This window comes from Ctenocephalides felis, unplaced genomic scaffold, assembly GCF_003426905.1.
Source record: "Ctenocephalides felis isolate EL2017-DRISC unplaced genomic scaffold, ASM342690v1 CF-g0.4_SCAFFOLD_01492, whole genome shotgun sequence".
Classification (NCBI taxonomy): domain Eukaryota; kingdom Metazoa; phylum Arthropoda; class Insecta; order Siphonaptera; family Pulicidae; genus Ctenocephalides; species Ctenocephalides felis.
This window is the reverse complement of record NW_020537646.1, coordinates 34192426-34210283: the sequence shown is the minus strand read 5'-3', so window position 1 is coordinate 34210283 and position 17858 is coordinate 34192426. Positions and strand designations below refer to the sequence as shown.

The following is a 17858-nucleotide window of genomic DNA, read 5'->3' as shown; positions in this document are numbered from 1 at the left end:
TCGAAAAATACGTTCTGTTAAAAACAGTAAACACAACGGTATGTACGTAAACTAATTTACTTTAGTATTCATTAAATTTTGTTTATCAGATCGAGTATGCAATTAAAACTGTAGAAAGGCTTGCAGAACTATGTGTTTATTGAGACTGTTTGCGCAGTTGTATTTTATAGAATTATCTGTACTTAGCTATAGTGCAAATCTACGAAAAGTAGGTCTTCTTTAGATTAGATTCTTCATAAAAAAAATAAATAAGCATCAATGTTTAATCTGAAATATTAATTGTGTTCAAGTTTATTTATTTCTAACAAAAGATATTAATAGTATTCAAAAGACTATGTTCAGTAAAACTTCCAGCTTATTCATCATTGTAGAAATGTGTTTTTTGCTGTTTTACAGAAATTTGTTACTTTGTCATTTTTACATTATTCAACCAATGTAAAATATAAATTTTATGGGCATATTTTTTTATAGAGTTATAAGTATATTTATAGAAGTATATTTCTAACACTGTAAAAAACCTTGATCTGATATTTCGTATAAATATTGATCTGCAGATCTGGAATGACTATACATTTAATTTACCTATTGTGAGATATTATTAGTTATTCCAGCTTTGCTGATATATATTTCTGACCAAATACTAGATCAAGGGTATATAAGGTGTGATTTTCATGAAAAATGTGCCCATGAAATATTTATTTCACAGTGATTGAATAATCTAGGTATTATTTTGTAAGATTTTTTCAAAATTAAAATTATGATAAAATGGCGAATCATATGGCTATGGCAAATTTAAAAAAATAGGTTAGAAGTATATTTCTATGATCAGGAATTAACTGGAAATTTTATTGAACATAGTTTCATAATTGTTTATTTGATACGTTTTATGTTTTATGATGTAGTTCATTTGCAGATAGTATTACATTATATTAGTTATTACATATAGCGTAATTTCTGAAAGCCAAATTGGAGCTTTATTCACAACCCTACACTATATATATTTATCATAAAAAGCACACTTTTTTTTCTCATCACCCAATGAGAAATATAAAGTGTATTGAATTGAGAAGAAGCTTTGTTTCGAATTTTTATTATCATTAGTTACAGATTTTTATAAAAAAAATGTAATAATTTTACCAAAAATCATGATCAAAGAATAAGACTTTAGTTTAGTTTTTCTTTAACTATAGAGGATAATAAGAAAATTATATATTGGAATTTTTTTTATAAATGGAAGATGTTGGCAAAGTTACAAATTTTCTATTCATTGAAATATCAAATTCAAAGTCGTTTTATTCAAAACTTTTATATCGGAATGCATAACTATTTCCATGGAAATGTAGTAAATTTCATCTAGTTTGACCCTATCTAACTGAAAATTCCCAAATTTTCTATTTATTGCTAAATAATGAAATATCTAATTCAAATTCGTTTTATTCAAAACTTTTATATCAGACATTATATAACTACTTAATGAAATATAAAAAAACGACGCATTTATTATCGAAATTTTCTATTCAAAAACTATCTTCTAAATTTTGCGCTGAAATTTGATATTTTGGATTTATCTATGTTTGATTGAAAATCGTATGATTTCTCCTGATATCTATAGTAATTCACATTTGCACCTTGGTATATCAATTTGATACGTTTCTAGATACATTACAGAAACAACAAAAACGATAGATTTTTGCTCAGGTTATTGATAACATTTTTCTTACCCATACCCAATTTTAAACCTAGCGAAAATTCTAAAGCTCTTTTTGTGTTTGTGTTCTCCAAATAAATATAAATCATTTTAACTTTGCAATTCAGTTTATTTAATTCTTAGAAATGTGAGATAAGGTCGTTCCTTCTAACAACGCTTGATTAAGTTCTGTTCATTTATCTTTTAATGTAACCATCTTATATAAACGTCATCGTATCGTAAATAAGAATATTTTCTTACGGGAAGTTCCAGAAATTTGTTTCAAGGCACGATGCCGTAAACTAGTATTGTAAATTGTGTTACAAATAAACAAAAAATACATATGGTGCCTGGGCTTCGTATTATCAACTTTTGGAATAAACATTGCTGACATATGACTTATGCTCAAACATCCGAACAAATTGCTTGATAGTAGCTGACTTATATTCACACATCCTGTGCAATTTTCTTTGCGAATTCGACGATTTTCAAAACCAATTTTCTTCATAGCTTTTACGATATCTTAGTTCAGAGCCAGACTTGGTGTCCACATGTTTTCTGCCATATTGGAATGTAATACTTATATAAGCATTTCAAGTATTTTAGAGCGTTTAACAAAATCGTAAAAGAAAAAAAAATGAACACAACACAATCCTTTTCTTCTTATTCGATCATAAAAGCTTGCTGACTCGTTATAAACAAAATTATTGACAAAAATGTGAATATAACATTTTAGTAATAAATTTAATTGGATGCAACAGTCTTCATATATATTTCATGTTATCTTTATAAATCAACAGTTACCACTACTAAACTAAAAACAATTACTAATACTAAATTTATAATTATCAGTCTAGTTAATTTTAACCTGTTTTTTTTTTTCTCTCCCAACTGCTCCTGGGGTGTGGATGGTTGTTACACTCGTCTATTTCCTGTAAGATTTGATATTATAACCAATTCATTCTATTTAAGGGCAGTATTTTCTCGTAGATAAGTCGTCAAATTTTCATTCAATTTATTTTTTTATGAGCTAACAGGAAAATTAACAAAAATTTTGATGATGAAAAAATGGCTCAACCGTAACCCATCTTCCCTACTTATAAAATGATATTCGAAAGTGTGACGATGAAAAAACTTTAAAAGCTCAAGTTAATTGCTCCACTTATAGGCTGTAGGAAATTTCCACATCGTATTTCGTTCAGCTCTCGACATAAATCTTCGTAACACGAGAAAAGTGCGTATATTTTTCACTGTAGTTGGATGATATATGATATCATATTCTGCATGTTGTTGAGTAGTTGAACCAACATCAAGAGATAAACGGCGCTTTCTATTACATCCCATTCATACGACTCGTATTAAGTTGCATGTAAGCAATCTCACAAAATTCTATACAGTATGCACAAGTTAGCCCGGAATTTTAAAATTACCTGTTTATAGTGGTACACGATATAGATACACGAGATTATTCTGAAGTCTTTTATTGCCGTATTTTTGTGGAAGTTTATACGTTCAGAAAATCTATATCGTAACTTTTCTCTGAGGTAAGCAGCACATAAAAATTGTATGATGTCGGGTGATGTAGTTAGGTAAGTTAGATATAGATAGTTTGGCCTGAAGAAATTTATGCGAGCATAGACATTGAACATTTTTATATGAAACTAAAGTTCATAATAAATAATTTTTTCTCAAATTATATGAATTTTGCATTTTTATTAGTTTTTATAGAAGTAGCACGATAAGAAAATGAGATAGAAACTTTGTAAGAAAAAATACATCTTGAAAAATGCTTTGCCTTACAATTTTTGGATTTTTGTTCACATGAATTATTATAAATCTATGTTGAATCTAGTCGAGATTTATAGTAATTAACACGGAAAATGAGTAAGAAAAATGTTACCAATAACCTGATAAGCGAGCATTAGACTTTTCGCTAGATTTAAAATTAAAATCCAAATTATTTTCGATATCCAAAAAAAATTTTTTTGAAGATTAAACATTTTGTTTTTATTTTTACAAAAAACAATCGTTTTGCCAAGCAAAAAGTTTTTTAAATGACTTTATTTCAGATGCTTCGTCCTTTGAAAAGCTGCTATTTTTTGCACATTTAGCTCCGTATATCCAAAACGACTGGATCTATCTTTGCCAAACACTAAACATTGCAAATTGAAGCTTTTATTGAGTTTTAGCGCACACTTTTTTGATATCAGCAATTAACAGTAATTATACATTCATAAAGAATCTTCGTGTAACTTTCCTACACTGGCTGACTTAGACAAGTTAAAAGTAATAGGCAACGAAGTTGAATGGTCCAAGGATGTTAAATACCTTGGTGTGACATTGGATTACAGACTCAGCGTCACAAAACTTACCAACATGAAAATCGAATAGGCTTTACGGAATGATGAATGTAGTTAGATCTCTTTTGAACCACAACAGCTCGCTGAGCGTGAAGAACAAGCGGACACTATATTTGACATTAATAAGACCGGTATTGGTGTACGTCGCCGACTAGGCGAGGGAGTCTACATACAGTACAAAACAAAGCTTAACGACTAGCACTCAACAAATCAAGAAACCCACTGACGAGACACTAATACTCTACAAAATATATACATAAATAGACTGACGTACCGACGTTACTCGAACAAATAAAGAAGCTCACTGGAAATTTTTACCAGAAATGTAGGGATTTCCCATATAATAACATCCAAGCCCTAGGCCAATATACACCAGAAATTGTTTGGTATGGCAAATACGCCATGCCAAACTATTGCCTGATCGATCTCTAGCAGCAAATAATACTTGGCTCGACACAGATTTTCCTTCAAAGCGAATAAATCTTTTGTTTTGTTTTTCTTTTTTTTGTGTAATTATCTATTATTATGAATATTGCTATGTGATTTTTTGGGAAGAAAATTTTCCTTTTCTCTTTTTTGTCACACAATTATGATCTAATTTTTATATACATTCAGAATTTATTATTGTTTACAAAATCATATACAACCATGGATACTATACCTACGGGTAAATGTCCGTGGTAAAAAAATGTTATGTACATGTTTATATTTATTGAAATATATATGTTTTTGACTTCGATTTTTTACTCTTCGTAAAACTCATATAGTTAAATATTACACCGTAAAATTATTTTACATTTATATCTTGATTCATTTGTATACATTCTATATGGAATCCCTACATTCCAGCTAATATGTTGATGATTTAAATTTATATATAAAATTTCCAGACAAATGATTTCATAATTTAATATACTGCTATGTAAGGCAACGTAGCAACTGACGTGCATCGCGCATGCATGGAAATTCAAATCTAACAAAGAAAAATAAATAATTACCCGCGACCAGCGAGTCGGCTCGGAAGCCCGAATAGAACAAATCCCATACTTTTAGCAATATGTTGGAAAAGTTATGTGCATTGTGCAACTAACGCTATTAACTGCTAACTATTTTAATTGCGAACATAGCAGTTAATTCAGTAGCGTTTCGTTCTCACATTCTCATAGAGCAACATAATAATTGCTTTGCAGCTGCATTTTAGTGCATGTTTACCGCCCTCATGTTTAACATTCTAATGAGCGAGGGGTGTTAGACTAAAAGTTATTAAACTGTATACTAATGGAAAACCGCATTGCTGATATTACGTTATAATGACATGAATTGATTTCGTCCGAGATCCCATGGCAAGAGTTGCCGCGATGGCTGGAAGACTACTTTTAGGGATTTAACGGGTTCTCTCGGCTTTCATCTTTTCTTTCGTAGTCCGCCTGTCTCGTAGTATTAATTACTTAACATTTTTCACGCACTTCATTTTTTTTTATCTCTCTTGCCAAATTTTTCACGAAAAAAATGGATCAGTTTAACACAAGTGACTCTTTTCTATGCAAGAATTTGTGATATATTAAAACCATTAAGTAGGAAAGTCCAATTTGCTAATCTTATATTTTCTAATAGTTTCAACTTGTAGGTACTCAATCATTTGACAATAAGCTTGGAAGAAGTGAGTATTAAGGTCGGCTAAAATTTCACATTTTGTCAATGTTTTCTGAGAAAAGGCTGCGTCCAGTCAGCCAAAATTTGACATATTCTCAATGTTTTCATAGAAACTGCTGCGTCGTTAAAAAAAACTAAAATCCGCGTCCGATGATGCCGGACTTTATAGTGATGACGGCAAAAAGAATAAAGGGATATTTACCTAAAAATGGTAACTGTGATTGTTTTTGATTCTTGTGTTATGAATCTGATCTAAGAGCTTTCTTGCTTGACGATTAAAATGTTCAGTCAGCCTATTCAGATAATCAATTTCCGTCTCATTTGTGACAGAGAAAAATTGTTTTTTGTAGGACTTTGTGTAGTTTATTAGTTTTTTAACTTCCCGTAGAGTAAGTTATAGTAAAAATCGAAAGTGAAAATTTTTGCATTTCTTTATGCTTTGAAGGTTTCTGAACATTTTCGCATACCTCAAAAACAATGGATGTGTTTGTGTGTGTTTTGTGTGTCCGGATTATTTCGTCTACGTTTTCGGGCGCACGGATAAACCGACTTGAATGGTTCAAAAAATATTCGATTCCTATTGATAGGGAGATGTGATGATTAGTTTCTGGCAAATGCAGTTATCTTGTGTTTTATTTTATTTTCATATACTAATTACAGTTCGCCTAGTAGGACAAATGTGTAGGTGTAAGATTTAAAAATGCTACAATCAAGTGGTACTAATTACAATTGGGTGACAAATGTGTAGATGTAAGATTTAAAAATGCTACAATCAAGTGGTACTAATTACAATTGGGTGACAAATGTGTAGATGTAAGATTTAAAAATGCTACAATCAAGTGGTAGTTATTTTGAGTTTGAAAATAGTTGAGATATGGATACAAAAATGTAATAATAAATCTGCATTACATATTAATTTGATAAATCTGAAGGGTTTGTTCTATTGAGTCTTCTAGCGAAGTTTGAGGAAAGCAAGTCGATGAGATATAATGTAATGTAATTTCTTACATGATAATATTTGCACGAGAGAGTTTCTAATGCCATGTTACGAATGATAGGATAAACTATTTAATTCAATATATTCAATATTTGCAATTAAATATTATTACATTGTTCTATATTCTTTGACAAACTTTCATGACCATTATTACGAAGGATGCGTACTCAGACTCTATAATTTATTGCACTAAAAGTATTGAAACTGAGTGCAAAGAGCCAGAAAATTGCATTGTGAATATTATATTCTAATTCATAGATTACATTAGTCTGAGATCTGATGACACAAGACATTTTAAAATAAATTTTATGCATTTTTTGAAACCACCATTATTATACTTTATGTTTCTGAAATACAATTTTTTTATACTTCTTTTGGTAGTAATTTTTTTATAATTTTGCTAAATATAGGAACGATACATACTTTTAAATTACACATGAAGCCAAATTTATGATTAGGCATGAAATGGGAATTCTAAGATCTTTTTAAACATTCAAAAAAACTATCTGTCGTTTCCTGAATCTCTATAATTTCTTAAAATATATCCAGACAATTTACACGAAGTTTTAAAAATCTTTTGCAGGATATTCTTATCAATTTTATATCAAGATCTGTTGAGATATTTTATCATAATTAAATTTAAAGTTATCATTCTCATTTATAAATAGTACTTACGTTAAGCCATCTTTATGATTAAATAAAAAACACGAAATCTATGAATTCTATTACAAATATTCGTATGTTATTTTTTTACTATAGTATAATAGGAAAAACAAAAATCACGTATTTTGTAAAGTAATTGCTAATAATTTATTCATGAGCTTTTGAGCACTGTTAACATATATGCTAAGAGTTTAAATTATATTTTATGCATTACTTTACTACCATAGAGTCGAGATTGAATTCACTGAATACAAACCTTGTATGACGATGATTTTGGAATAATCTACATTCATTTTGTATCTTGTTGTAAATATGATCGTATTTAATCATAATATATGGGTACTGTTAAATCGTAAGGAACAAAATTTTGGAAATTATTATATGATATTTGTTTCAAAGTTTAGTTTACAATATGTAGTTATTAGTTCAGTGTATCTCAATCAATATTCATTCAAATAAGACCTTTGGATTTGAAACATTTTTTTTTCTAAAATAAAAAGGGCTTGATAAGTATTTTCAAATAATTTTTATTCTTAAGATCTTTTTCCTGTCAGTTTCGGAATGATTTGAAATAGCTTGGAAATCTACTTAAATGTTCATAAAAGACTGCTTAATTAAAAATTTAAATATGTAGCAATTTATTCTGAGATGCATTTTGCATGATATTTTTTGCTAGTTTTTATCAAAATTCAAAAATTCTTAAAAGTAAATTTTTATAATTTTTCATAAAATTATTCTAAAATTGAAAAATTGTTATTGATACCAAATATTTTTATATCAATTTTTTGTAGTGATAGAAATCTATTTCTATGTGGGATTTTTTTTTCCTAATATTTGCAGTTGGATCTAGTTATTATATAAATCTAATCTAACACATTTTATTGGAAGTTTTTTCTGAAACAAATTATAATCCTTCGATTATAATCTATCCAATAAAAAATATCCATGCATCATATTATTAAATTATTACTATTAATTAACACAATTAAACTGCATCATGATTCTCATTTAGGAGACGTCCATTAATCACGTGAGGTTTTTCACAAAACATCACGTGGGGGAGGAAGGGGTCTAGTAAGATATCACGTGTATTTATTTTTAAACTGATTTTTTTTTTTAAATTCAAACATTTTTCAAAAAAAAATTCAAAAATTAACAGTTTTTTCACGTAACTAAAAATACACGTGCTGTTTGGTGTGGAAGCGTGGGTAATTTTGAATATCGCCATGTATCACCAAGAAGGGAGGGGGGGTTCAAAAATCCTTAAAAACTTGCTCACGTGATTAATGGACGGCCCTTTACTTTTCTATTCATTTTTCCTCATTTTAAGCCAAGAGAGCAAGATAAAATAGTAAGCTCGGACTATAAATTTCGCAACTAAAAATATGTAATTTTCCAGAACAATATTATTAATTTCTTAACTTGTTTGTCCTAGGTTCTCTGGCCAATTCCAAATATCCTAATGTACGAATCGGAATCGAAATGTTTCAGCTCTCCTAATAACCCTCATGAGCTTTACTGCATGATATCTGCAGAATATTAAATCGCGATTATACGTAATATTGTTTTAGCACTGCGTGTTCTCCGTCTATATGCGAAATTTTATGTCTACCATTTCGAAGATAGCTGGGGTAATCTCTTGTCTTATATAATACAACATATGTGAACCTGAAACAAACATATGGCTAAATAATAGAGATTATTTTCAATTGAAATATTTAGCGAATAACTCTAACTCTTGACTATTGGTGTAGTTTTTTTAGAGTTTATCTAAATTTGTTTTTTAATTATTAACATACTTTTAAAAACATTGGAAAATATATTACTTATTCATGAAAATACATTGATATTAAATAGACGAACAAATCTTTGAATTAAAATATATAACTAGTTGGTATTGGTAATTTTCCTTGAGGCAAGTTACATAAACTTCCAGATATGTGTAAATAATCGACTTAATCAATAAAAAATAAATTAATTTATGAGTGATTAAAAGTATTCCGAGTGGATTTATTACACATAATTGAATAATTTTTATAATTGAACCAGTTTCTGTAGGACTTTAATGATTTAGTATGTTCGTTAAGACTAAGTACTCTATTGTTATACTAAGTAAAGCTTCTAACTTTAATTTTAACCAACGTCGAAAAAACTTCTCATATTTTGAAACTTAGATGAATTTTAAAAATTAAACAACTTGTCGTAAGGCCGTAATATTTCAGTAAGTTCTATAAGACAATGATATATATCACCAAAAAAGTTCCATAAAAATCGACTTAAATTTTTTTTCAACAGTTAATTACAAGAAAACGGCTCGGTAGATTTTCACCTAAAACTAATCAGTATCATTCCCAACTAATATCTTTCGAACAGTTTTTGATATTTTAAATATTTTAAAATTGATTCGGTAGTATGAGCTTAAATGTAGACGAAAGGTTAACACTTTTTTTCAAATTACAAAGAAACAGCTCGGCAGATCGTCGAACCAAGCTGACAAACGATGCTCCCCATTGGGATACATCAAATGGCTTTTAAATTTCTGAAATCGGTTCAGGCGTTTTTGAGAAAACGTCTAATTTTGACAAATGGCAAAAAAACGACACTAATTTTTGCCAATTTTGACGAATTTTTAAAGTTCGTTTAAACGAGTTGTCAGAGGGCCGTAATATTTTAGTAGGATCTATAAGACTGTGGTATCTATCGCCAAAAAAAATTCATGAAAATCGTCGAAATTATTTTTAACGCTTTATTATAAGAAAACGGCCCGGTCGATCTTCACCAAAAACTAATCAGGGCGATTCTCAAAAAATAATTTTCGAACGGTTTTTGAATTTTCAAAATCGATTCAGAATTGCGGGCTAAAACGTAGACGAAAATTTTTTCACTTTTCTGCGATTTACAAAGAAACGGCTCAACTAATCGTCGCACAAAACTGAGATACACTAGTCCTCATTGAGATACATCAAATGGCTTTTAAATTTTTGAAATCGATCCAGCCGTTTCTGAGAAAACGACGATTTACGGCAAAATGGATGAAAGGGAATAGATGATTTTTTTAGAAAATATAGCAAATAACATATTGCTATAGTTAGGCAATAAAAGGAAATATCTCGCATGTCTTATGATTTATGTTGTTTGGTTTTCACAGCACATTTACTGAAAGTTTAAAAAATACTGTTATGCTTATAAGCTTCTATATTGCGATACTGAACTGGATATTTTAATTAATATGCAACTAATACAGCTCAACAATTAATCACGAAAGATACTTATTACGTACGATATTCTCCTTCTTAATAACTTGGTCTGAAAATCGCATTTTTGTTTGGATTTTTATTTATAGATATAACACAGCAATGCTCGATCAGGTAAATAATAGTAAATAATATTTTTCTAAGTTTTTTAGTATAAATTTGATAATAATAATCAATGGACTCAATAATAGATGCATCTCGAAAACTTATATTATATTACGGATCCACCCATAGCATTTGACCGAAAAGGGTCGATCTTTCATCAAAGTTATATCTAGTTTATTCCAGTGATATTGCATATTACCATCGTTTTATATTATGTCAACATGGCAGTTACCAGTATTGTGATTATAAAACAATCTTGTTTTTATAATTTTACATAACTATTTTAATTATCTCTTGAGAAAGTTCTATAATATCATTAAACTGTCAACAAGCTTTGTGAAAAATAAGCATTATTAATGCTGCGTCGGATCTTACAACTTTGCAGACATTTTCACGACGTTCTCGAACAAAACATATTTGTCAAAATTGCGAAGTTTACATATTATAAAGTATTCTCAAGTATTCCCAAGTATGAAATCAAAATATGGCGGAAGATGAACTATATATGTACTATTCTATATAAACTGTGGGATTCTCTACGAAAACACAATAATAAATATGTTTGAAGATAATTGAATACTGAAGACTTCTTACTCATCTTTATTTGATTTCTTGAATAGTATTGTGTTCAATATTAGTGTAGTGATAGGCGTTGTTATTATTATTACCTTTAACCCTCATATTTTTGTATAATTAATTATTACAGAAATAATATTGTTGCTGCTTTTACCAAACAATAATGTAACAAGCGGGGCTTAAAGGTTCGCGGGTGAAAAGGACTACCACCGTTATCTCAAAAATCAGAAAAATTAAGATTTTTATAACAGCAATATTTAAAAGTAGAGGGAAACATCATCTTGATTCTTAGGAAACTACTATCTCAAATAAAAACAACAATGTATGAAAATCCATAGCAAAAGTAAATTCTTTCGTTCTTAGTTTTTTGTTGGGAGCATTGTTGTTTAGTTTACGTGGCCTTAATATAATATTTAAATATACGTTATTTGATTGTTTTATGAAATGTATCGTTAATTTTTAGTTTGATTTAACAAATGTTTTTATAAAACCTCTATAATTGCTTACCTGCACGAGGGGTAAAAAAGTCCAGCAGAACTTTTACACTGGCAAATGTGTAAACAATGAACAGTAGTCAATAAAAATGTAAATTCAGTTAAAATAAACAATTTATAAGAAATAAATTAAATTAATATTTATTCGAACTCTGTTGATGAATAATTTTTCGCAATACCATAATCATGGTTTTATACAGTGTTATCTTTGTCAAAGATGTACCCATGAAATTTATATTTTGAATTGATTGAATATTATATGTATTGTTTCGTCTAACTCCTTTAATAATAAAAATAAGACATTGGATCTTTTTTTCCCTTCGGCTGCACCATTTTACCCCGGCTATGGGATGAAAAGGGATAGGTGACAAATTTTAATTAATTGGGAAATTTACTGATCATAGTACGATAGTTGTTTCTTTGATATTTGTTATGTGTTGTGATGTCATTCATTAGGTTTAGACAGTATAATTAATTAAGATAAAATTGGATCTTTTCTAGGATTGGAGTCCTATCCTATTTCAGGGTATTAATTTAGTAGTTAAAAATTTAAAGCTACGTGCACGGTTTCCTGAAAACTTTTAAACTAATTTTGGAAATTCACATATTATTAGATAATATAGCATATAAACGATATGTTTAATTATCAATCATTTAATTAATTAGTAATTAAAAATGTAAAGATATATGAAGCCTACGATCAAAATATGTCTAGAAGTGATCTTAAAGTAATTCAGTATAAATCATGTTTAAAACCTGTCAATTATTATTGAACAATATATTTAAGCAAGATTGTTGACACAAATCTTTCATATTTAAATCACATGTTGATTCATATATATATTTTTAAGGTATCCGACGAAGGTATCCCCGTATCCGACGTCCATACATTTTCTGAAAGTTTAAGAGCGCAGCAAAAGTATTCATTACATTTATAATTGGTTTAGTAAAAATATTCAAATGCAAAATATAGAGTAATAAACTAATAAAATTACGAATGCTGTCGCCTCTCATTAAACAGTTTTTGATTAAAATATAAGTTTAACAATTATGTATTTTACTTTATCGAATTCTTCCGGATATTGTAATATATTTGATGAAAATCGCTGAATGTAAGAATTTTGAAAGAATAATTAGATTACTGCATTAAATGAAACGACTCTTTCTCAAATATCACATTTAAATCAAATTTAATGTTGATACATACAATTATTTTGAAGGTTTCCATACATTTTCTATAAGTTTAAGAGCGGCACAATTTTTTTTCAGATTTGTCATTTATTGAACATGCGAACATGGTACTCAATGTATTTAATAGATTTATAATTAATTGTTTAAAAAATATATTTAAATTAAACAGTTTTCGATTACGATAAGTTTAACAATTATGCTAGTTACGTTATCGAATTATTCCACATTTTGTCTTCAATTTTTTATGGAATTTGCAAGGAATTTTGGAGAAATAATAATAATTGTTGCAAATCTATATTTATCAAGCAGTCACAATCTTACATAAAATACAATAATTTGTTGGTGATTATCTTTCTTGAAGACAGCAAAATTAAAAGTAATTCGCTACTATCAAAGCGATGATAAAAGTGTTCTGATCCAGTAGAGTTTTTCTTCGACAATAGTTATATTAAAATGCATAATATCGCAAGTTGATGTTTCATGCTTCGGAAAAATGAGTATTATTACTGAATGAATATTCATAGGCGCTGCGTATTTCTAGACACATTTCTACGCCGTTTTCTTATGTCAGAATTTAATTTCCCGCCATCACTCAAAAATAATTTGAATTTCTTATTTGGAAAGACAGGATTTCCTGTAGCAGCTCCTCCTGATATATAAGGACTGTTATCATTTGAATAATTTGCATCCGACGTCGTAATAAATTTAGTTATTTCTGAGCGAGGTGTAGTGGAGTCACATGCCACTTTACTTTGTCTCTGTTGCGACTCTTAATGTATAATTTGGTGCTTGTAATTTACACCCTGTTATAATTATTAAAGTGGAATATTTAATATTAACGGAATGCTGCTGATATTTTTCTATATATTGTTTGATTATACACTGTATGCATCTTATTCCATTCTATACTTTTTTAAAATATTTTTTTGTAATATTAGATCCTTATATGTGTAAGTATGTGCACAAAATGATGCTGATTTTCTAAATGCACATAATATGTGAAAAAATAAGGTAGCATTAGAACCTTTTTGGAACTTCTCAGCTACTATATATATATATATATATATATATAACTTTTATTCTTTATTATGTACTTATTAGATTTATTAAAATTTCAAGGACTAGTGACAATCTTCCAAGAGTTCCAAGGTTTTAAAATAAAATTTTATTAAAATCTATAAGGTAATCTTTTTGGTGTTAGAACTTAACAGATACTTCCACAAATTTTTACGCTTTTTTCCATGTCACTGAAAAAAGTTCCTAACACCGAACGTTCAATAAAAGTTATACATTTGATATTTTCGGCGTGAATTTGTTTTCAAACAATAAATTATAAATTTGGTAATTTCGGCTTTATACCATAACTCACTTATAATTCGAAATTTCATGTTTTAATATATCATAATTTGTCTACTATTTAGGTCGTATTTAAGCAAAATGAGGTACTTTGAATTTAATTAAAGTTGCCCACATAAAATAGCAGCATCTGAAAGAAGGAAATTACGCGTATTATTTTATAATTATAGAACAGATGTAATAAAAATTAAATACTTTATAATTGTTTCATAAATGGAATGCTTTTAACGTTCTCTGTCTGTTAGAAGTTAATTAATTCTTATTTAAATTATATTTATATTCATTTCTGTAAAAAATACTATAACTTTTAAAGGAAAGATGTTGAAAATTTTTCAAAAGTTTTATTTCAAACTTATATTCGGAATATTTTATTTCTATTCAATAAGTTCTTGCTTACGATAATAGTTATATGTTCCTGATAAAACTCTCTTTCACATTAAACAGGAAGCTGTAATAATATTAATTGTTATCATGGCTCGCAAATAAAACAAATAATGATATATTTTTTATTCTAGTCCTAATTTAATAATTAAATATTTTCTGTTCAAATCTTACATTAATTCTTATGATATAAATTTATGAAGCTAAAATTCCTATATTTATGAAAAATATCACATATATTTCCGTAATGACCACAGCACATATATTGCTTCGTTCTCTTTAATGATTATTTATTCATTCAGCACGTTTCCATTGATTTTAAAAAGCAAAAGGAAATTCTTACAAAAGAAAATATGTTTACTAAAAGAAGCCAATATACCTCCTTAGAAAATCGTGGACTCTAAAGAAATACCAAGTTCAATGTCAAGCACGTATTTTTTTCAACTGTGTTATTATTAATACTTTAGGAAGTGCTAAAATAGATCAATCAACTTCTAAACGAAAGCAGTTCTGTAGAGTGTGCAAAAACACTTAAAAGCCAATTTCATTTGTTTCTAATACATTTTTAAAGTCGGTAAATTATAGAATCAAAATAATTATATTTGCGTCTTTTATTCATACGTTAGAATTTATTTAAACGAAAGTAGTTCCGTAAAGTATGCAAAAACACTCGAAAACAAATTCAATTTTATAAAATCTATATTTTTTTTTGACAGACTGTATTAACAATTATTAACCACACTTTAGAAAACGCTGAAATATATTGAACAACTTTTAACCGAAAGTAAATCCGAAAAGTATGCAAAACACACTCGAAAGCAATTCTAATTTCATTTGTTTCTAATATATTTCTAAAATCTTTCAAATTTCGTTTGTGACAGACCGTATTTGCGTCTTTTATTCATACTTTAGAAAGTGCTGAAATAGATCATTCAATTTCTAAATAAAAGTAGTTCCGTAAAGTATAAACACACTTGAAAGCAATTCCAATTTCATTTGTTTTGAATATATTTTTAAATTGTCTGTGACAGACTGTATAAAAATAATTGAACATTTCATTTTTAAAGCATTATGTTCCGAAATCCGGAATTTTTGCAATGTTCTTTCTTATCCGAAAAAAAATTGGCCAATATGCCAAACATCTTTTCGCACATCTTTTACAGGTAGCAATTGTTGATATACCTCATTTGAATTTGAATATATACTATTAAATCCTCATCGGACTCAAAAAATAATTAATAGTTGGGACATTTCCCATAAATGTAAATTTGGGTTTATATTGAAACACACTTTGTAATTCACTAATTTATTTCACTTATTAGTAATAGTTCATAATATTATCTTTGCTTAATTTTGACTGGTTTCGCGAGTCGGGCGGTTAATTATAATAACAAACTTAAAGGAATAATGACTGCTTTCGCTGGTCAAGCGGGTACTTTTTATGTGCTTTCTTGGTGACGCTTAAAGTTGTACTAACTATTATACCTAATATTTGGGTAAATATTTTTTATTGCCCTGTATGAAGCGAACAGCTTTCTGCTTGTGCGGTGTTGCAGTTTTTTTGAACATTGGAGCAGCAATTCGCTCCATACTGGGGCCCCAACCGTCAACAACCATGGCTTATGTCAGGTCTTAAGATATTTGATCAAAATTTAAATTTAAACTAAAATGTATTAAACATATAAAACTTCTTAATTATATAATGATCAAACTTAAAAATGTTTTCTGAAACTTTAATTTAATATACTATCATTTATTATTATTTAACTCTAATCCTTAATGCTATGATCAAATGAAATAAAACTTATCAACTAATTGCTTATTAATTAAAATTGAAAACTTATGTTATGTCTAAATAATTTGAAATTTGAAATTGAAATAATCTTATAATTACGTTAGTGATTTTTACATATTAAATGGAAGTGGGCATAATTTTGTGATAGGCCTAGTATATAACCCTTTTGCTGTTTTAATTATTGCGACTCGTATTTTATCGTCTGGTCCCTTTTTTGTCTCAACTACTTTTGCAATATTCCATTGGAGAGGTGGTATATGGTCCTCTTTCACTAAAACAATTGTTCCATTCTCAAGATTTGGGTTGGTTTTATACCATTTTTTACGTCCTTGTAGTTGAGACAAGTATTCAGTAGACCAGCGATTCCAAAACATTTGTTTTAGGTTATTGACATCTTGCCAACATTTCAAGATATCATTATTACATTTTGATTGGGGCTCAGGAAATGAGGCTATCACATCATTAATTAAAAAGTGTCCCGGGCTTAAATATCCGCAATCCGTAACGTCATCGGAAACAGCTATCAATGGACGCGAATTTACTATAGCTTCTACTTGGGTTAGAAATGTGTAATACTCTTCAAATGTTAATATTGTGTTGCCTATTACTCTGCGTATGTGCAATTTAACTAATTTTATAGCCCCTTCCCAAAGACCGCCAAAGTGTGGAGCGTGAGCTGGAATGAATTTCCATTCGATGCCCTCCACTGATACGGCTTCAATTAATTTGTTTCTTTCTTGTTCATTCTTAAAATATTTAAAAAGTTCGTGTAAATGGTGCTTTGCCCCTACAAAATTTGTACCATTATCACTATGAATCGTGGCGCAGCGACCTCGTCGAGATATAAAACGTCTTAAAGCGGCTATGAATGCATCTGTAGACAAACTTGTTACTAACTCTAAATGTATCGCCTTGGTAACAAAACAAATAAAAAGCGCAATGTACGATTTGATTAAGGGAGCCTTGCGCAATCTACTTGATTTTAGCATAATTGGGCCGGCGTAGTCGGTTCCTACGTTTAAAAAAGGTCTTACTGGATTAATTCTGCTTAGTGGTAGATCGGACATCAATTGTGTTTGTGTTGTTACTCTGAATTTATAACAAGTGACGCAACTATGAATAACCTTTTTAACCTCTCTTCTACCATTTATCGGCCAGTATTTAAGTCTTATATTAGCGAGAGTAGTTTGGGTTCCTGCATGTAGTAAACGCAAATGTTCTTGCCTAATAATCATTGTTGTTATTGGATGCTTTGCTGGTAAAATTATCGGGTGCATTTGATCGTATGGAATATTTGCACGCCGTAGTCTCCCGCCCACTCGCAATAAATCGTTCGCACCTACAAA

General features: G+C 28.9%; 2 protein-coding genes across 2 annotated transcripts in view; one reads left to right on the top strand and one right to left on the bottom strand.

Annotated features, from left to right (window-relative positions):
• Positions 1-17858, top strand: part of LOC113371591 (acetylcholine receptor subunit alpha-like) — a 219180-nt gene that overhangs the window by 54441 nt on the left and 146881 nt on the right. The window lies entirely within an intron of this gene.
• LOC113371153 lies at positions 16623-17747 on the bottom strand. Its single transcript, XM_026611798.1, has one exon. The coding sequence runs from the start codon at positions 17745-17747 to the stop codon at positions 16623-16625; it is 1125 nt and encodes a 374-aa protein (XP_026467583.1).